Source organism: Salmo salar, chromosome ssa13 (genome assembly GCF_905237065.1).
Source record: "Salmo salar chromosome ssa13, Ssal_v3.1, whole genome shotgun sequence".
Taxonomy (NCBI): domain Eukaryota; kingdom Metazoa; phylum Chordata; class Actinopteri; order Salmoniformes; family Salmonidae; genus Salmo; species Salmo salar.
Window position 1 is genome coordinate 85,671,719 of NC_059454.1, and position 22,031 is coordinate 85,693,749.

General features: G+C 40.7%; 1 protein-coding gene across 14 annotated transcripts; it reads right to left on the reverse strand.

Moving 5' to 3' along the window:
* Positions 1–7,252: 7,252 nt before the first annotated feature.
* On the reverse strand, positions 7,253–22,031 carry LOC106567787 (rho GTPase-activating protein 20). Of its 14 annotated transcripts, none has more exons than XM_045692322.1 (9): positions 18,312–19,743; positions 16,607–16,771; positions 16,219–16,349; positions 16,076–16,140; positions 15,610–15,694; positions 15,329–15,403; positions 14,271–14,337; positions 7,927–8,096; positions 7,253–7,738 (listed from the first exon to the last, which is right to left on the reverse strand). In XM_045692322.1, exons 5-9 carry the CDS (start codon positions 15,646–15,648, stop codon positions 7,397–7,399), a joined length of 693 nt encoding a protein of 230 aa, XP_045548278.1. In that variant the 5' UTR covers positions 15,649–15,694; positions 16,076–16,140; positions 16,219–16,349; positions 16,607–16,771; positions 18,312–19,743; the 3' UTR covers positions 7,253–7,396. The 14 variants fall into 14 exon arrangements, 10 of the variants coding, with proteins under 10 accessions (XP_045548278.1, XP_013992997.1, XP_045548277.1 ...); XM_014137522.2 differs by having other exon boundaries at positions 16,076–16,117; positions 18,312–19,742; XM_045692321.1 differs by adding an exon at positions 21,730–22,031 and having other exon boundaries at positions 15,610–16,349; positions 18,316–18,392.

Here is a 22,031-nt window from a genome sequence, read left to right on the forward strand (position 1 = left end):
TTATGTGTTCTGTTTTCTGTTTTCCTTTGTTTGAGCACAGAAACTGACTGGCCATAGGGAAGTTTGGGCAAATACCGGATGGGCAGGTCCATCTTTAGTAAAGCGGGCATGTCTAAATTGGTGTTTTTGCGCATATTTACCATTATTTAGCTAATAATGTGTGCCTCGATTAAAAATAGGCAGGTTTGTTAAAAATGACTGGGCCGATTTCTGGTCCAGTCCGTCTCCTGTCTGATCTCATATGAAATCCCTTGGAATAGGTGCAGTATCCTGCAAGGACACTAGAGGTCCTTGGTTGACCAATACATATATTTCAAACGCTTCAGAAAGTGGTTTATTCTCTGCACAATACGAAGGTGGGGTTTCAGAAACATCTTCTCTTGTTTGCATGTAGACTTCTTGAATATGTTAAACCCTGAAATCAAATCCGGTTTTAGTTAACAATTGGACGGATTACTTAACTTTGACGGTTCAGCTCAACGTAATGATTTTTAATAATTAACAAGCACTTCCGTTTCCCCCAGGAGTGGCCAAATATCTCCTGCCCCTGAAGTATCAAACCAAAGAGTGCAGCGCAAAGAGATCCCTCTGGGCAAAAACGTACATATAATCGGTAACACTTCATTTGAAGGGGGTATACATAACACATTTATGAAACCAGTCATACCACTTTTATGAGTGTTGTATCATTCATAACTTTCATAAGACATTCATCATTCATAAGATGCTTTCAAAATAAAAGTTAACTCAAATTACATTGTATTAAACCTTTGTATAAGGAACATTTTCATTTTTACCTTCAAAGTACCCAACCTCCTGACACACTATTAACACAACAGGTTGGGAGAAGCACATAGTAGCCCTTACAGCGTAACCCTTGTAGCACTGTAGGTGTTAATTGCCTTGCTTGAGGCCACTATGGCGATAGGGAATGGCACAACCCTGGGTGTAGTATCTTTTAAATACATGAAATAGCTGGGCTTCATTGAGCTTGCCTGGTGCAATGGAACGAAATGGATATTCCCAAAAGTGCAAACCCCACCCGCCCATCTGTCACAGCAAGCATGCTCAAATACTCAAAGTATTTGAAAGATTTCAAATATCAATCAATCAATCAGTTTATTTGTCACGTGCGCCTTACAGTGAAATGTTTACTTACAGGTTCTAACCAATAGTGCAAAAAATGTATTAGGTGAACAATAGGTATGTAAAGAAATAAAACAACAGTAAAAAGACAGGCTATATACAGTAGCGAGGCTATAAAAGTAGCGAGGCTACATACAGACACCGGTTAGTCAGGCTGATTGAGGTAGTATGTACATGTAGATATGGTTAAAGTGACTATGCATATATGATGAACAGAGAGTAGCAGTAGTGTAAAAGAAGGGTTGGCGGTTGATGGGTGGGACACAATGCAGATAGCCCGGTTAGCCAATGTGCGGGGGCACTGGTTGGTCGGGCCAATTGAGGTAGTATGTACATGAATGTATAGTTAAAGTGACTATGCATATATGATAAACAGAGAGTAGCAGCAGCGTAAAAAGAGGGGTTGGGGGGAGGGGGGGGGGGGCATACAATGCAAATAGTCCGGGTAGCCATTTGATTACCTGTTCGGGAGTCTTATAGCTTGGGGGTAAAAACTGTTGAGAAGCCTTTTTGTCCGAGACTTGGCACTCCGGTACCGCTTGCCATGCGGTAGTAGAGAGAACAGTCTATGACTGGGGTGGCTGGGGTCTTTGACAATTTTTAGGGCCTTCCTCTTACATCGCCTGGTGTAGAGGTCCTGAATGGCAGGCAGCTTAGCCCCAGTGATGTACTGGGCCGTACGCACTACCCTCTGTAGTGCCTTGCGGTCAGAGGCCGAGCAATTGCTGTACCAGGCAGTGATGCAACCAGTCAGGATGCTCTCGATGTTGCAGCTGTAGAACCTTTTGAGGATCTCAGGACCCATGCCAAATCTTTTTCATTTCCTGAGGGGGAATAGGCTTTGTCGTGCCCTCTTCACGACTGTCTTGGTGTGTTTGGACCATTCTAGTTTGTTGTTGATGTGGACACCAAGGAACTTGAAGCTCTCAACCTGTTCCACTACAGCCCCGTCGATGAGAATGGGGGCGTGCTCGGTCCTCCTTTTCCTGTAGTCCACAATCATCTCCTTAGTCTTGGTTACGTTGAGGGACAGGTTGTTATTCTGGCACCACCCGGCCAGGTCTCTGACCTCCTCCCTATAGGCTGTTTCGTCGTTGTCGGTGATCAGACCTACCACTGTTGTGTCGTCTGCAAACTTAATGATGGTGTTGGAGTCGTGCCTGGCCATGCAGTCGTGGGTGAACAGGGAGTACAGGAGGGGACTGAGCACGCACCCCTGAGGAGCTCCAGTGTTGAGGATCAGCGTGGCAGATGTGTTGCTACCTACCCTTACCACCTGGGGGCGGCCCGTCAGGAAGTTCAGGATCCAGTTGCAGAGGGAGGTGTTTAGTCCCAGGATCCTTAGCTTAGTGATGAGCTTTGAGGGTACTATGGTGTTGAACGCTGAGCTGTAGTCAATGAATAGCATTCTCACATAAGTGTTCCTTTTGTCCAGGTGGGAAAGGTCAGTGTGGAGTGCAATAGAGATCGCATCATCTGTGGATATGTTTGGGCGGTATGCAAATTGGAGTGGGTCTAGGGTTTCTGGGATAACGGTGTTGATGTGAGCCATTACCAACCTTTCAAAGCACTTCATGGCTATGGACGTGAGTACTACCTGTCTGTAGTCATTTAGTCAGGTTGCCTTTGTGTTCTTGGGCACAGGGACTATGGTGGTCTGCTTGAAACATGTTGGTATTACAGACTCAATCAGGGACATGTTGAAAATGTCAGTGAAGACACCTGCCAGTTGGTCAGCACAATACCATTTGAACCCAGGTCTGGGTGGCAAATGACCAATTGTTTGCCATTGTAATGTGGTTGTCTGAAACCTTGGCTGAGACCTGAAGACTTGCATTAGCTCCACAAACTAATGCCTAGTCCTTAGCTCAGCAGGCTAACACAGTCTTGTGGTGCGCAGAAGACCCGGGCTTGAACCCACCCAGTCAGTAACATTTACTTTTATTTTGAAGACTGCTTATGAATCATGTTTAATAAATATCTTATGAATGTTGTATGAATGATACTACAACATTCATGAAGGTGTCATCATGACTGGTCTTATAAAGATGTTATGAATACCTTATGGATACCCTGTTACCATCAAATTAACATCAAATGTTGGTTGATATTTATTTGAGCTGTCAACAAATGTAAATTCTACTTTAAAAGGTCCAATGCAGCCGTTTTTATCTTAATATCAAATCATTTCTGGGAAACAATGAAATACGTTACTGTGAAAAATAGCTTCTTAGCAAAGAGCAATTTCTCAAGCAAGAATTTAGCTAGGACTGTCTGGGAGTGGTATGAGGGGAGGGGAAATTTTAGAACTATATATACAATCTTTAGAAATATATATAAAACGCAGGAAAATCACATTTTTGACTGCACTGGGCCTGCAGATAAACAAACCCTTGAGATCCTGTCATTAATATGTGGTTCAAAATGACTCAAACTGTGTACGTGTACTACTTCTTCCATCGATGCTAAACATCAGTATGTTGGGGGGAAATGAAATATGATGCATAGAGGACGTCATATTTTATGTATTTTTACCTAGTGGGATGAGAGTAGTTGATTACCCAGGATTCCAGACAGCTGGTGTATGGAGTCGATGCAAATGATCAAAGGAGAATGAAGAATAGTCACGCTCAGAACATCTGCATCCAGAAAGATACAAACATTTAGGATGAAAAGAATGAAGAACAGAGGAGAGTCACTCTCTCCTGTAGTTCTATTTTTGTTGTGCAGGAGTTCTAAAGAAAAACATAGCTGGAGATAATGATTCAAGCTGAAACACAATGCTGTGTGATCTGATGTCTGTCTTTGAAGGTTATTGTATTCAGTATCCTGCCTCTCCACATATTTCCACATGTCGTTGGGCAGCCACTGCTTCACATTGACGCTTGCAGTTATTATTTGTACCTAAATTGTATTTTGGCCACCTGTGTCTAATTTACTACACATGCTGCCTCATGTTGTTAACTGTTAAAAAATCTAGCTATAATGATTTATGAGATGGAGATGGGAAAAACATAAACATACTTCTTATTCAAATGTCCATGCTATGCTAATTTATACAAATTCACTGCCTACAGAAGCTGTCCCGCAATGTCATAATATAAATACTTTACCCAATGATAACGACCAAATTAAGTGTCAAATCAATGTTTTGTCAGGATGTTGTTATCACTGAGCAAGTTTGTCATGGATACTCAGAACTTCAAAGACATTGGTCATGAAGGATTGTCATTGTAAATAAGAATTTGTTCTTAACTGACTTGCCTAGTTAAATAAAGGTTAAATAAAAAATAAAGTTATTGTAATATAAAAAAAAAGGACAGAGCTGCATGGCAACAAGGACACCAGTTGCCATGCAACGCAGTCCTAAAATAATTTTGACTAAATCAATTGACATGAAGTTACTGCTCTCACATTGAGCACAACATTTTCCTTCAGTCACAAAACAGTTGGATTAGTGGAACTTTTTAGGTCATACCTACATTTTCTAAAATATGTCGGAAGTTTGCTGTGAGCTCTTGTAAAGGTCAGTGACCTCCATCAGTACTGAGCGCCGAATAATTTACTTGATCTCGTACAATCCAAAAACAATAAGGTCATTTGTTCAGTTGGATTAGTTGTTTGAGATTCTAGTTGCCTTTTCTTGCCGTTGTGCCCTTAATCAAGGCACTTAACCCCTAAACTCCCCCAGGGGCGTTGACTCCATGGCTGAAACTGTACTCCCACTTTTGTGTGGGTGTGTGTACAATGTCTAGCTTTAACAAATGTTACATTGAGTAGAACCTAATGTGCACGTAGGCTAAATATATTCCTAGAGGATGATATGTGGGTTGTTTTTCTGTAAGCTACTCAGGAAAAATGGGACATTCCCAGAACATTAGCCAACATTCCCATGAAGTTATAGTTAGGGTTTCAGCCAACATTAAGATGATAACATCCCACAAACATTCAAAGAATGTTTTCATCACCAAATATTTTTTTCTAAGAAAATAGTTGAAATGAAATATCCTTGGAATGCTCTCTTAACATTCACTAAAATGTTGTTCACAACATCTGTAAAAACTTCCACAGAACATTCCCCTAAGGATCTCTTTCAATGTTCCAGTAATGTGGGAGCAATAGAAGTGGTTCTGAGGAAACATTACAGGAACATTCTGCTAATGCCGATGGCTATATTATTCAAAACACCCATAACAACAAGCAGGGAATATTCCTTCAATGGTCTCATGAAATTGTAATGTGACTCCATGACATGATGATTTTAATAACGTTCCCTGAACATACTTCAGCAATCAGTTATTCCAGCTGAAGTTGGGTCAGTTTTCTCTGAATGTCATTTCCTTGTTCTGTGAGTCTCTGTTCATCCTTTCTGTATTTTTCCACTGCATGGATCACATGGTCACAGAATTCCTTGTGTGATTTTGAAGTCAGTCCCACCACGTCCTCCAGCCTGCTTCTTACTGGTTGGGGCATGGCTTCTATCACCGAGTTTCGGAACAGAGTCGTCATCAGTGGGTCTCCCTCTGGATCCCGTTCTGTTTCCTGCCTCCATCGTTTCAGCTGACCATGTAGATACGCAGCCGGATTCTCTGTCTCCCCCAGTGGTTCTCCTTTTAGCGACTTTGGGCCATACTTGTGGGGTACTCTGCTCTTAGGGCCCGCCAGAATCCAGGACGGTATGTATAAAGTCCATTCCATCCCCCAGTGAATCCCATACTGCCGCTGTCAGGCCACTGGCACACAGTACATTCTCCATTTTTACCGGTCCCACTACTCTCTCCAACAGTGCCTTTAGATCCCCCACAGCCAGTAGTTTCCCCATGGTTGTTCTTCAAAGGTTCAAATCCATTTTCCAGCTCCATCATCCAGGTCCTGTGATCATTTTTTACATTTACATTTTAGTCATTTAGCAGACGCTCTTATCCAGAGTGACTTACAGTAGTGAATGCATACATTTCATTCATTTTTTTTTCTTCTCCGTACTGGTCCCCCGTGATCCCCATGGGACATAGTGCCCTTGCGTCCCTTTTACCAAAATTGGACATTGTGCACCATATCTTCCAGGTTCTTTTTATTTCACCTTTATTTAACCAGGTAGGCCAGTTGAGACAAGTTCTCATTTACAACTTCCCTGTAGCTCATTTACAACTTCCCTGTAGCTCAGTTGGTAGAGCATGGTGTTTGCAACACCAGGGTTGTGGGTTCGATTCCCACGGGGGGCCAGCACAGGAAAAAAAAAAAAAATAATGTATGAAATGTATGCATTCACCACTGTAAGTCGCTCTGGATAAGAGCGTCTGCTAAATGACTAAAAATGTAAAAATGTAACTGCAACCTGGCCAAGTGCAGAAGTGGAATTTACAGAGAAAGACTACAGAATGTTATATGAACAGGACATAACACATAACCTAATATTAATCTGTTATATTTTCATTATTGTTCTGCTTCTGCTCACATGTATGGCTCATCATTACCCAAATATTCCCTGTCTATTACCCAAATATTCCATTTCTATTCATCATGTAAAGAGCCGTTGAAATAAAATTATTCCACTCCCATAGAATAGGGAGACACTGGACAATCATTCAAGAGGAAAAACCTAATAAAAACCTAATTGTAACCATATCCTTTATATGAGAGGTGGCCAACCCTCCTGGAGAGCTAGAGGGTGCAGGCTTTTGTTTCATCCCTGCTCTAACACACTTGTCTTATTCTTATCAAGGACCTGATGAGACCTAATTTATTTTACCCAATAATCTTTTGTTGAACATAATGTATTTGTGTCTCACCTTTTTATCAACTCAATCTTGTCCTCATTATCTTCAGCCTCCATGACCTCCATCCACTTTTCATACAAAACAGTACTCAGCACACTGCCAGGGAGGTTGCGCAGAAAGTCCTGTTCATTCAAATATAGTAGTCTTAGCAATCAAAATCCATACAGTACTATAAGGGCACAAGGCAAGACCCAAATGCAGACACAGGAGGCAGATGGTTGAGCTCCAATATTTATTATAACAAAAGTGGTAGGCAAAAGGCAGGTCGGGGACAGGCGAGAGTTCATAAACCAGGTCAGAGTCCAAACAGTTCCAGGCGATAGGCAGGCTCGAGGTCAGGACAGTCAGGGGTTTAGTAATCAGGTCCGAGTCCAAACAGTACAAGGGGATAGGCAGGCTCGAGGTCAGAACAGGCAGAGTGGTTAGGCAGGCGGATTCGGAGTCTGGACAAGCAAGGGTCAAAACCAGGAGGGCTAAGAAAAAACAAAGACTGGGAAAAAGGAGCTAGGAAAAAACGCAGGTTGACTTGGCAAAACAAGACGAACTGGCACAGAGAGACTGTTACTGTTACTGCTGTCCATAAAATGTATGCTTAAAATCCTATGTAGACTAGTAGTAATCGAAAACACAAGTGAGATTTCAGACAGCACTACAGTGATGACTGATGCAGCTACAAACACAGATTCCCCCTCCAGCTGAACACTGTTGCCGGAGTTCAGTCTCTCCTTCAGCTCTCGGCATGTCTTAGCATTGGCTGAGCACTGGAAGATCCCTGTAGTGGTGGGGCCCTCGTGGTACAACAGATACAGCAAGTCCTGTATGAACAATAGACAATGGACCAAACATAGTTTGTAGCCACAACTAGAAGCTGTGAATAATTTGCCCAGCATGATTGATATTATCCTAATTTGCCCATCATGATTGTTATCTCAGCAGCTTTCCCAACAGTAGAGAGTACAGTAATACTTTATATTTTTTCATATTTGAGCAGACGGCAACTCACCATGATGGGTCTGGGTAGGTTTCCATAACGACAGATGGAGGACAATGAAAGACCAAATAGCTTGTGAGGAGTGGTGGGGGAATCAAGATATCCACCTGCCTGGCTGCCATGTATTCTCAGGGCCCAGTCTATCAGAGACCTCTTTCTCTTTATGTGTTTCTGATTTGAATCTGATGGAAATTATGAACAGCAAATTCTTTAGAAACTCTTTGACTGACAGATACGTGGTTGTCTAGGTAATGAACAGACATAAAGAATGTTTGATCCATATTAAATCAAACCTGCTTGCAGGCAAACCTACTGTACATTGCAGAAAAAAGGATTAAAACAGAGTAAATAAATAAATGGGAATAAATAAATGCTATTCCCAGAAAATAAACACTTTAAAAAATGGTTTTAGGTGCTCTATACAAACCTTTTTTAAAGGTTCAATAAAGAAATGTAATGGACCATAAAAAAAGTTTTATACAGTGTCTTTGGAAAGTATTCAGACCCCTTGACTTTTCCCACATTTTGTTAAATTAAACATTTCTCTCAGCAATCTACACGCAATACCCCGTAATGACAAAGCGAAAACAGGTTTTTGATTGGAGTCCACCTGCAGTAAATTCAAACGGTTGGACATGATTTGGAAAGGCACACACCTTGATAGTGCATTTTATTTTATTTTTTTATTTCACCTTTATTTAACCAGGTAAGCTAGTTGAGATCAAGTTCTCATTAACAACTGCGACCGGGCCAAGATAAAGCAAAGCAGTGTGACATAGACAACAACACAGAGTTACACATGGAATAAACAATAAACAAGCCAATAACACAATAAACAAGTCAATGACACAGTAGGAAAAAAGAAAGTATATATACAGTGTGTGCAAAAGGCTTGAGGAGGTAGGCAATAAATAGGCCATAGTAGCGAAGAATTACAATTTAGCAGATTAACACTGGAGTGATAAATGAGCAGATGATGATGTGCAAGTAGAGATACTGGTGTGCAAAAGAGCAGAAAAGTAAATAAAAACAGTGTGGGGATGAAGTAGGTAGATTGGGTGGGCTATTTACAGATGGACTATGTACAGCTGCAGCGATCGGTTAGCTGCTCAGATAGCTGATGTTTAAAGTTGGTGAGGGAAATAAAGGTCTCCAGCTTCAGCGATTTTTGCAATTCGTTCCAGTCACTGGCAGCAGAGAACTGGAAGGAAAGGCGGCCAAATGAGGTGTTGGCTTTGGGGATGATCAGTGAGATATACCTGCTGGAACGTGTGCTACGGGTGGGTGTTGTTATCGTGACCAGTGAACTGAGATAAGGTGGAGCTTTACCTAGCATAGACTTATAGATGACCTGGAGCAAGTGGGTCTGGCGACGAATATGTAGCGAGGGCCAGCCGACTAGAGCATACAGGTCGCAGTGGTGGGTGGTATAAGGTGATTTGGTAACAAAACGGATAGACTGCATCCACTTTGCTGAGTAGAGTATTGGAAGCTATTTTGTAGATGACATCGCCGAAGTCGAGGATTGGCAGGATAGTCAGTTTTACTAGGGTAAGTTTGGCGGCGTGAGTGAAGAAGACTTTGTTGCGAAATAGAAAGCCGATTCTAGATTTGATTTTGGATTGGAGATGTTTAATATGAGTCTGGATGGAGAATTTACAGTCTAGTCGGACACCTGCATCTCAGAGCAAAAACCAAGCCATGAGGTATAAGGAATTTTCTGTAGAGCTTTGAGACAGGATTGTGTAGAGGGAAAGATCTTGGAAAGGGTAGCAAAACATTTCTGCAGCATTGAAGGTCCCCAGAACACAGTGGCCTATGTCATTCTTAAATGGAAGATATTGGAACCACCAAGACTCTTCCTAGAGCTGGCCGCCCGGCCAAACTGAGCAATCGGGGGAGAAGGGCCTTGGTCACTGATGTGACCAAGAACCCAATGGACACTCTGACAGAGCTCTAGAGTTCCTCTGTGGAGATGGGAGAACCTTCAAGAAGGACAACCAGCTTCATATCACTCCACCAATCAGGACATGTCTCTGAATGTCCTTGAGTGGCCCAGCCAGAGCCTGGGCTTGAACACGATCTAACATCTCTGGAGAGACCTGAAAATAGCTGTGCAGCAACACTCCCCATCCAACCTGACAGAGCTTGAGAGGATCTGCAGAGAAGAATGGGAGAAACTCCACAAATACAGCTGTGCCAAGCTTATACAGTGAGGGAAAAAAGTATTTGATCCCCTGCTGATTTTGTACGTTTGCCCACTGACAAAGAAATTATCAGTCTATAATTTTAATTGTAGGTTTATTTGAACAGTGAGAGACAGAATAACAACAACAAAAAATCCAGAAAAACGCATGTCAAAAATGTTATAAATTGATTTGAATTTTAATGAGGGAAATTTTTATTATTCCAGCCCAGGTGCAATTTACATTTTTGTGCTTAGAGTTGTGAAAATGTACCACATACTTGTGAAAATTGCAACAAAATTATTGAAAAAAACTGTTTATACAGTACCAGTCAAAAGCCTTGATGACAGCTTTGCATACTCTTGGCATTCTCTCAACCAGCTTCATGAGGTAGTCACATGGAATGCACTTCAATTAACAGGTGTGCCTTGTTAAAAGTTAATTTGTGGAATTTCTTTCCTTCTTAATGTGTTTGAGCCAAGTAGCTGAGGAGTGACAATGTAGGGGGGTTTACACAAGTAGGGACAAGGTAGGGGGGTTTACAGAAGATAGCCCTATTTGGTAAAAGACCAAGTCCATATTATGGCAAGAATAGCTCAAATAAGCAAAGAGAAATGACAGTCCATCATTACTTTAAGACAAGAAGGTCAGTCAATCCGGAAAATGTCAAGAACTTTTGCAAAAACCATCAAGCGCTATGATGAAACTGGCTCTCATGAGGACCGCCACAGGAAAGGAAGACCCATTGTTACCTCTGCTGCAGAGGATAAGTTCATTAGAGTTACCAGGCTCAGAAATTGCAGCCCAAATAAATGCTTCACAGAGTTCAAGTAACAGACACATCTCAACATCAACTGTTCAGAGAAGATTGCGCGAATCAGGCCTTCATAGTCGAATTGCTGCAAAGAAACCACTACTAAAGGACACCAATAAGAATAAGAGACTTGGTTGGGCCAAGAAACACGAGCAATGGACATTAAACCGGTGGAAATCAGTCCTTTGGTCTGACGAGTCCAAATGTATTTTTGGTTCCAACAACCGGGTCTTTGTGAGACGCAGAGTAGGTGAATGGATGATCTCCGCATGTGTGGTTCCCACCGTGAAGCATGGAGTAGGAGGTGTGATGGTGTGGGGGTGCTTTGCTGGTGACACTGTCAGTGATTTATTCAAGGCACACTTAACCAGCATGGCTACCACAGCATTATACAGCGATACGCCATCCCATATGGTTTGCGCTTAGTGGGACTATCATTTGTCTTTCAAAAGGATAATGACCCAACACACCTCCAGGCTGTGTAAGGGCTATTTGACCAAGAAGGAGAGTGATGGAGTGCTGCATCAGATGACCTGGCCTCCACAATCACCCGACTTCAACCCAATTGAGATGGTTTGCGATGATTTGGACCGCAGAGTGAAGGAAAAGCAGCCAACAAGTGTTCAGCATACATGAGAACTTCAAGACTGTTGGAAAAGCATTCCTGTCACAGGCGTCGTATAGAGGAGACCAAGGCACAGCGTGTTGCGTGCTCATAATATATTTTAATGAAAAACGAACACTTATACAAAAGAAACAAAACGACAGCAAACAGTTCCGTCAGGCAACATATAACTAAACGAAGAACTACCCACGAAAACTAAAGGAAAAAAGGCTGCCTAAGTATGGCTTCCAATCAGAGACAACGATAGACAGCTGCCTCCGATTGGAAACCATACCCGGCCAAAACATAGAAATACAAACATAGAATGCCCACCCTCTATCACACCCTGACCTAACTAAACAGAGAAAAAACAGCTCTCTAGGTCAGAGCGTGACAATTCCAGGTAAAGCTGGCTGAGAGAATGCCAAGAGTATGCAAAGCTGTAATCAAGGCAAAGGGTGGCTACTTTGAAGAATATTTGTTTAACACTTTTTTGGTAACTACATGATTCCATATGTGTTATTTCATAGTTTTGATGTCTTCACTATTATTCTACAATGTAGAAAATAGTAAAAATAAAGAATAACCCTTGAATGAGTTGGTGTGTCCAAACTTTTGACTGGTACTGTACATTAACTAGGTACTACCTAGTTTTGGTTCAGTAGTTATCCGTTTTGATCAGTTTAATTAAGTGACATTTAATTGTATTGTTAACAAATGACAAGAAAATCATATCAAAAGTAAAGTGAGTTTTGCAGAGACTTAGATTAAATCTGTGTCCAAATTGAAAGAGTAATTTGGTACAGTGAACAAGTGACTAATTTTGTTTGTTGTACTCAGTCAATTGAAAATGTGCTTAATGAGCCATTTTGATGATCTGTTAAGATTTTTGAGCTTAGAGTTGTGAAAATATACCATATACTTGTGAAAATTGCACCGAAGTGATACAAAAAATGTAGTGGCATAACACAACAAATCAACTGGAATGGCACTCCCGTTGCACAAAAGGAGCAGTGAGCAAACCACACCCCAAAATATTCGAATGAGCCTCTGTTCCTACATGTTAATTATAATTTAAAGAAGAAAGTGTCATTATGGTTGCACATAGAACCATCACCTTTGCAAAGAAGCATTGATGAACCTTGTTTTCTGAGTATGCAGATACAGACATGGACAATACAGCTACAAAGGCATACATGGGAAGACATGGATGTGAGCACTGATGGCTGGTGGAAAAAATAAAATACTTGAGTCTTGCCATAAATTGTTTCTTAGAAAACTTTTGCATTACAAGGCAACTACTGAAAACACCCTTAAAAGGCACAATGCAGATAAATCACCATACCTGTTTTTTCAGTGTATACCAAAAGACCTGGCTGAATAATTTATTTGGCATTTGAGAATACATTATTAATTTTAAAGAGCAGCAAAAAGCTTAGTTACAAAATAATTTGTATAATTATTTTCCCACAGTGTTGTGTTAAGACAGAGAGACTGTGTGCTATACCTCCAACAAGCAATGGCACATTTAAAACACTAATTATCCAAATTACAGGAAGCAGATTCCGATAACGTCTGTAGAACTACATGTGCTAGCGTGACAGGAAGTTATTTACTATCTCCATTCTAAGTCAACCACTTCCGTAAAGAGGGCTAGATAATTGATGTGTAAAAAGTCGAAAAAGTTCAACAAAATGCACTGAAGAAAATTTTATTTTCTATCCCTGTTGTGTATATCAATAGAACTTGTTAAAAATCAATATATGCTAGTGTCTCTCTCTCTCTCAAGGTAGAGACTCCCATCTACAGTCAGGATGTTGTTGGTGACTGCTGAGACTTGGCAGTCTGTTTCCCTCAAGGAGTTTAGGATAATACTGAAGGGATGCTCATGACCTGACAGACATGACACATGTAGATCTGATCAAATCAGGTTTTTGTGTAGAATTGGAGAATGCATTCACTCACTGCTTCTACCATTTCTGTTTAATCATGAATGATGATGTGGCCTGTATGGTCAAGTGGTTAGTGCTGTTGCTCCTGGTACATGTAGGTTTGAATCCAGCCTGGTAATCTGTCATCAGCTTACTATCTATTCAAATAAACCAACAAAATTGAAAGGAATGGGAAGGAGTCAAAAGGCAAGGAGTCGAGAATTTAAAGGAGCAATTAAATGATGCTAGAAACATGTTGAATCACACGCCCCTTACAATTACATGGGCTTAAAGCATATATTAGATAAACATGGTTGCAGTCTTACCAATCCTTTGCAATTTTCTTTTGAACTGAAATCACCTACAATTCTCAGGGTACATTTTGTTGCTGCTGATTCAAATGAGGTTTGACTAAATTATATTATTTTCTACCAGTATTGACTTGAGACAATGAGGTATGTGCCCTTTAGACAGAATAGCATGCAGTTGTATGAGGCATTCCTTCCAGACACACAAAGGCCCTCATGAATCCTTTTTTCCGATCCCCTAGACTCTTAAATATGCCTTGGCTTTCTAGAGAGGCTCCTGTAGCCATGTCGTCAGATTACAGTTTCAAGTCACAAACCCTACACGTGAACACACCATGGATGAGTACGGACCAAAAACCTGCCCAACTGAAATATTGGTTTGCTTTGGGTAATCCCTTGCCTACACAGAAACACTATGGTCCAAAACCAGAGCCAAGCCAAGTGTGCCTCCATCCTGACTGTGTTTGGAGGTCTGTTTCAGTGCAAAGTGATAGTTCTGACACATTTCCTCACCAATAAGAGGGTATGGGGCTTCCTCTCTCCCTGAGACAACCCAGAACCGGTAGTCAGTGGGTCTGCCCTGTGGAAATAGAAAAATACAATTATGTTTAGGAGGAAGAAAAGAAACTCAGTGATATCTACACCCCCAGGAATGGTCAGAGTGTAACGATCATCTGAAAGAGGGGACCAAGATGCAGCGTGGTGAGTGTTCATATTGAAGTTTTAATAATACAAAACACTTGAACATAAGACACCAACGACCACCAACGACCACCAACGACCACCAACGACGACCACCAACAGTTCTGTCAGGTGCAAACCACACAACAGAAACAACTACCCACAAAACCCCAAAGGAAAACAGGCTGCCTAAGTATGGCTCCCAATCAGCGACAACGATGTACAGCTGTCCCTGATTGAGAGCCATACCAGGCCAAAACAAAGAAATACAAAAACATAGAAAAAAGGACATAGAATGCCCACCCAAATCACACCCTGACCAAACCTAAAAAGAGACATAAAAAGGCTCTCAGGTCAGGGCGTGACACAGAGAAAGGAAATGCCATTTGAGAGCACAAAACGTTGTCAATTATTCTTGTTCCTCTTGTGATACTCTTCTGGCCTACTCTAAAGATCTATGAGTAAAAATGTAGACTAGTGGTAGCGGAGAATGATCTAAACTCTAAAGAGCAAACCTTAAAAAACAAATAATTTACTTAAACATGTTGCAACAGGTGTAACATTGCAGAGCTTGGAGAGCTTGAGTCTAGGTCAGGGCTCTCCAACCCTGTTTCTGGAGATCTACTGTCCTGTAGGTTTTCGCTCCAACCCTAATCTAGCGCACCTGATTCTCCAGGAACAGGGTTGGAGAACCCTGATCCAGGTCATGCATGATTATCTTCAACTTGAAAAAAATAATAATAATATATATATATATATTATTCTATAATGATAGTATTTCTTTTCTTAATACATAATACAAACAGAAAATACATACAGCAAAAATATGGATTGCATCTAATAATAGAGCTAAGACATAATGACTACATTAACTAGTGTCAACAACTCACAGTGAGTCTTAACTGTTGGGTGAGGATCCTGATGACTTTGTCATCGTTGTCTTTATTGTCCACATTCACAGTTGTCTACATTAACACAAAACACAGATACTTCCTTCATATTCTTATAGAATTGGAAAATATTGTCTGAGGTTACTTGAATAAATGTCATGTTAACTAGGAAAAGTCATACATTCATTCAATGTATTTCATTTAGAATTTGAAGTTTTGAGGGAAATGGTCAATAAGCATAGGATAAGCAGCAGTAGTTGTAGATGAGTGAATTCCTTTACCATTGCACTAGTTCCAATATTCATGAGAACAACCTTCATGGTTAGATTGCTGGGATAATCCACTTTATTGGATTTGGTGATGTGCCTATGGCAAATAGGCATGTATTAGTGCTATACATGTCTGATATCTTAATGTGCCTGCATCAGATAGATACTTAATCCTACACTCTTAGTGTAAAAAATTGTTCCAACAGGGTTCTTCGGATGTCCCCATAGGACAACACTTTTTAGTTTCAGGTAGAACCCTTTTGGGTTCCATGTAGAACCTCTGTGAAAAGGGTTCTACATAGAATCCAAAAGGGTTTTTACCTAGAACCAAAAAGGGTTCTCCAACGGGTTCTCCTATGGGGACAGCCAAATAACCCTTTTAGGTTCTAGATAACAGTTTTTTTTCCCTAAGTGTGAACATTTAATTTCAGAAGTAATTTTTATATTGTACACCTGGTTTTTGTAAGTATTTCCTTACCATTGTAAAGCTGAAAGCCATTTCTCCTTTGTCTCAGATGAACTGATTGGGAAAACAAATGTAATCTTTTTTCCCCCCCAAGTTAATGTTCATCTATTTTTCTGGCAATTGAAAAATTGATTTTAATGATTGGAGTAGCCTACCTGAGAGTAGGCCAGCCATGACAAATGAGTTCTTTGAGGTCAGTTTTCTCTCAGCAACCTCTTCCATGCAAGAACCCAACCACATCTCACACAGCCTCACACTCTACTTCAGTTTGAGGCTTGAGGAAGACCTGCAAGACAACAGGGTAGATAAACCACTATCAGCTATCTAATCAGGACAAAATACAACAGTAATTGCAATCATCAATTACACATGATATATATATATTTTAAATTAAAGTGCCCCTCTCATCCTAAGATGATCCAAATCTGCACAATTGACATGAAGGACAAAATGCTCACTTCTAATATTCCATTGTTAGTTCTCATCTATTCCTATTCATCTTGTTCAGTAAGTGGACATTATTTTTAGATGCTGAGGACTAACTTTGATTTAGTGATGATGAGTGTGTCACTGAAAAGGAACAAGTGTCTCTCTTGGGTCTGCAGTCCAGTGCTGAGCTGCATGTGCTCCTCCATCACAAACTCTGCACTCTGGGACATTCGGCTCTGGATCAGCCGTGCTCTTGGTGATGGGACTGGGACGCCATCCCTAAAGACAAAAAACACTCTGTAAAGGCGATATCATGTCTCTGGCAATGATTCAGTTAATTGTACTTTTAATTGAATTGAATCCCCTTGGGTGACTTTGCCTTGAGTCTCCCATCAAACAGGCATTTACAATACATTTATCACATTGCACAAAAAACACACAGGGGTTACACTCTTTGTAGGGGTTACATATTTGAATAATTTAACTATTTAGATGTCTGATACTCATGGGAATGCATGGCTTCTGGGCACCGGTTGTATATAAGTGCCTGTTTTATTTAAGTTTCATTTTAATTAAATAATTCAATGTCCAACAAATATGACTGTGTCTGATCTGACAACTTAAATACTGCCTGAGGACAATGGAACAACAACGGAGCTCCCAGTAGCACACAAACATGTCAAATGACAATGATTCATTTAGTATCAATGTTGAAATCACTATGATTGTTGCTGCAAATACAAAAGCATGTACTACAGTAATGGTTATCTGCCTTGAAAATGTTCTTAATTTGTACATGACTGTGAGACAAGAAAGGGCACAGAGAGGGAATCCAGTCGTCTACAGAATGAAGTGTGGATTGATAGCCATCTTTTGTAAACCAAGCCAACCAAAAAGTAGATAGAGACTAAATTCTCTTCAATTTTTATAGGAGCTAATCCGAGATGGCAATAGCCCCACGTGTTGTGTTTCAAAGGGGCTGGTTGTGTTACCCCTCACTGTTTGTCTGCTGTTACCATGATAGAGAAGCTCTGAGGCCAAATAAAGGCAGGAATTCTTTGCAGATGGCAGCGCTACAGACCTTGGGACTGTGGAGTGCAGTGTGCGTTATGCGTCACTGAGACAGTGAGCTAGAGCAGGGCTTGGAGAAGACAGGAGGGTCGAACATGAAAACAAAATGTTAGTCACTGCACATCTCAAGGGCAGTACAAACGTCTTTGGAGAAACTAGATTGATGAAACTGAGAGTACAGAAAACCACACAAGCCTATCCATAGGTCGTATGGGGCGTATGCATTCTTCTGCTGAATACTAACAAAACATACCTTATTGAGTATGACATGATGTCGTTCAATAACTCATCACAACATAAGTCTATCACTAGTCTGCTTCGAGTTTGCTTTCATGGCAAATGCAGCAGCAGGGCCTGTGCAAAGCTGACATCAGTACAAGTATTGTATTACGGAACAATAACAATGGCTGGAAATGAGACTTGTTATTATGTCAGATGAGACCATGATTATGCCTAAACAGTGAGTAAACACAAACAGTCACTGACATGAGACAAATGGATCTGTTAATACAAATAGCATGAGTAAAAAGGGGAAACAAGCCTGGAGACAAGTGTGTAGACAGACAGACAGACAGACAGACAGACAGACAGACAGACAGACAGACAGACAGACAGACAGACAGACAGACAGACAGACAGACAGACAGACAGACAGACAGACAGACAGACAGACAGACAGACAGACAGACAGACAGACAGACAGACATGGTTGGGCACTGTAAGTGGCAGTACTCTTCATATGGCTGACCTACTGTGGCCCTTCGGTTTGGTGAAGGCCTTTGTCATGGCTGATTTGCCAGTGTTTTCGCTGTAGTGTTGTCCTCATTTTCTGTGAGAAAAAACATACATTTTTCGATCAAAGATGAGATAAACAAATCATTCATTCCTGGAGCCAAAAGTGGCTTGGTAAAGGGATAGTTCACCCAAATTAACAACATTAGATGATTCCCTACCTTGAAAGTATTCTATGGAACTTGAGAGACTGTTTACATTTACATTTCACATTTCAGTTATTTAGTGGATGCTCTTATCCAGAGCAACTTACAGTTAGTTAGTGCATTCATCTTATGTTGGCTCGGTGAGACAACCATATATCTCAGTCATAGTCAGTACATTTTCCCTCAATAAAGTAGCTATCAGCAAAGTCAGTGCTAGTACGAAAAGTCGAGTGTCAGTTGATTTTTTGTGGTGTGTGCCCACAGACCGCAGACCTACAGACTGCATTTGTTACACTGCCACCAACTGCTAACTTTACCAGTTTAATTATGCTTTAATCATGCTTGTGGAAAACAATTCTTGAGAGGGGATCATGTTTTCATTGTTATTAATTACTGTTATTATTTAATTACACACAACCAACCTTCAAAGTGATTGGGTTGTGTTTCATAATAACTTGGTTTGCAGTGACCTTCATGTAATTTTGCCAAGGAGAACCTTGATTTGACTATGCACTGTAATTTAGAACACGTTAATGCAGCAGGAAAATAAGTTTGCAGTCAGTGGCAGAGAAGTAAAGAAATCTGAACTGCAGACTACACTCTCTCTTGGCTATAATTGAAAAATATACAAGCCAGCAGGCACAATTTGGGTGGCAGGTAGCCTAGTGGTTAGAGCGTTGGGCCAGTAACCGAAAGGTTGCTAGATTGAATCCTCGAACTGACAAGGTAAAAATCTGTCGTTCTGCCTCTGAACAAGGCAGTTAACCCACTGTTCCTAGGCCGTCATTGTAAATAAGAATTTGTTCTTAACTGACTTGCCTAGTTAAATAAAGGTGAAATAAAAACATCATACTGATGTTATTTGTGGTGCAGTCAGGCAGTCACTGACAATTTTGCCCACTGGGTAGAGCCCATTTAAAATTGGTATTACTAGGAATTGATATCTGTAGGCCTACTGTGCACATGGTTAGTAGGGCTGGGACATTATACGTTTTGCGATATTCATTAGTATCGTGGAAAGGAAACAAAACAACAAAACAAAGTGTTAAAACAAATAAAAATATATTTTATATTTGGGATTCTTCAAATAGCCACCCTTTGCCTTGATGACAGCTTTGCACACTCTTGGCATTCTCTCAACCAGCTTCATGAGGTAGTCACCTGCAATGTATTTCAATTAAGGTGTGCCTTCTTAAAAGTGAATTTGTGGAATTTCTTTCCTTCTTAATGCGTTTGAGCCAATCAGTTGTGTTGTGACAAGGTAGGAGGAGTATACAGAAGATAGCCCTATTTGGTAAAATACCAAGTCCATATTATGGCAAGAAAAGCTCATATTAGAGAAACGGCAGTCCATCATTATTTTAAGACATGAATGTCAGTCAATACAGAACATTTCAAGAACTTTGAAAGTTTCTTCAAGTGCAGTCGCAAAAAACATCAAGCGCTATGATGAAACTTGCTCTTATGAGGACCGCCACAGGAATGGAAGACCCAGAGTTACCTGTGGTGCAGAGGATAAGTTCATTCGAGTTTCCAGCTTTAGAAATTGCAGCCCAAATAAATGCTTCACAGAGTTCAAGTAACAGACACATCTCAACATCAACTGTTCAGAGTAGACTGGTCAAATTGCTGCAAAGAAATCACTACTAAAGGGCACCAATAATAACAAGAGACTTGCTTGAGCCAAGAAGCACGAGCAATTGACATTAGACCTGTTGAAATCTGTCCTTTGGTCTGGAGTCCAAATTGGTGATTTTTGGTGATTTTTGGTTCCAACCACAGTGTTTTTGTGAGACGCGGGGTGAACGGATGATCTCCACATGTGTATTCCCCACCGTAAAGCATGGTGGAGGTGTTATGGTGTGGGGGTGCTTTGCTGGTGACACTGTCTGTGATTTATTTATAATTCAAGGCAAACTTAACTAGCATGGCAGCCAACAAGTGCTCAGCATATGTGGGAACTCCTTCAAGACTGTTGGAAAAGCATTCCTGGTGAATCTGGTTGAGAGAATGCCAAGAGTGTGCAAAGCTGTTATCAAGGCAAGGGTGGCTACTTTGCAGAATATTTGTTCAACACTTTTTTGGTTACTACATGATTCCATATGTGTTATTTCATAGTTTTGATGTCTTCACTATTATTCTACAATGTAGAAAATTGTAAAAATAAAGAAAAACCCTTGAATCAGTAAGTGTTTTAAAACTTTTGACCGGTAGTGTATATAGAAATGTATGTTAGTGCATCTCATAAAGTACAATAAAATATAATTGTAGCACTGCATAACTAAATAAATAACATGTTTTGTCCATAGCTGATGGAAAGCAGCATGTGGGATGGATGGTGAGGGCTTCCTTCACTCCACAGCTGCCTAGCAGAAGAAGGAAACAGATGCACCCGTCTGTATTATTAGCCCATGGTGATAGAGCTACACAATCTGTGGGGTCCAATCTCTTGGTCCAATTGGATGGGAACAAAAATATAAATATTGATACACTTGCTATGTATTGTGTGCTGTGCAAGTATTTTCTATGGTATTGCACATCTCTCTCTATATAGGACATCATTTACATTTGTTTCATCCACCTCCATTTTGTCTTGATTTTTTTAAATGAAAGCCAATATTTGCCTCTGTAAAGGTCTGTTAATGTTCATCTGCATTATTATCATGTAGAACTTAGCTTTCCCATTGTACAGTCCAGCTTGTATGCAGTAGATGTTCACACTGATATTTGTTGAGGGATTTCAGTGTCTTCTCCAACCATATATAGTGTAGGATGGTGTATTCAATTTCAATCTTGGATCCTCAAGCCCAGTGATGTAAAGAGACCACACACAAGTTCCATTAACATGATAGGTAAGTGAAGGGATAATACATTGAGACTGTCATTGTCGACATACATCTAAGTTGTTGGACAAGTTATGTAAAAGCCTGATACAGCTTTCAGCCTGATTTACAGAGATGAATACAAAACACGAATCTACAATCACACACACACACACACACACACACACACACACACACACACACACACACACACACACACACACACACACACACACACACACACACACACACACACACAGCATTTTGCTACACTCGCATTAACATCTGCTAACCATGTGTATGTGACCAATCAAATTTGATTTGATTTGATATACACACAGTGAATTGAGATAGCACATTACCTACTGTAGAACATTAAAGACAATGAAGTAGGATTAGTACTTACCTTCTCCTTCTCTTGAATACTTGGCTCATTGCGGTTTACTTTGGGGTAGGGGCCAGTGCTTTGTTGAGGGATCATCTTTTTAAGCCTGGAAGGTCACAAACGAAGTCACATACTGTAATGGCCTAGTGCACTTCGATGCTGCTGTTCACTACAGAGGAACATTTAAAAAGTTTGTAAAAGTCTTGCAGAGAGGTAGCAAGCAATCAAAGTCACACTTTGCTTGACAAAATAATTGGTTTGTGCTGACAGCCCTCTACAGTTGTACCCTTTTCCCAAACCCCACTGCTTTCTGGGCTGGGCTG

Bases quoted from the DNA above. Each gene is read 5' to 3' on its own strand.
- LOC106567787 (XM_045692321.1), bottom strand. From the start codon at position 15,711: ATGCCTATTTGCCATAGGCACATCACCAAATCCAATAAAGTGGATTAT. The intron at 15,404-15,609 runs GTAAAGGAATTC...GTGTTAATGTAG, and splicing joins ATATTGGAACTAGTGCAATG to ACAACTGTGAATGTGGACAA. The intron at 7,739-7,926 runs GTGAGTTGCCGT...TTGTTCATACAG, and splicing joins ACCTACCCAGACCCATCATG to GACTTGCTGTATCTGTTGTA.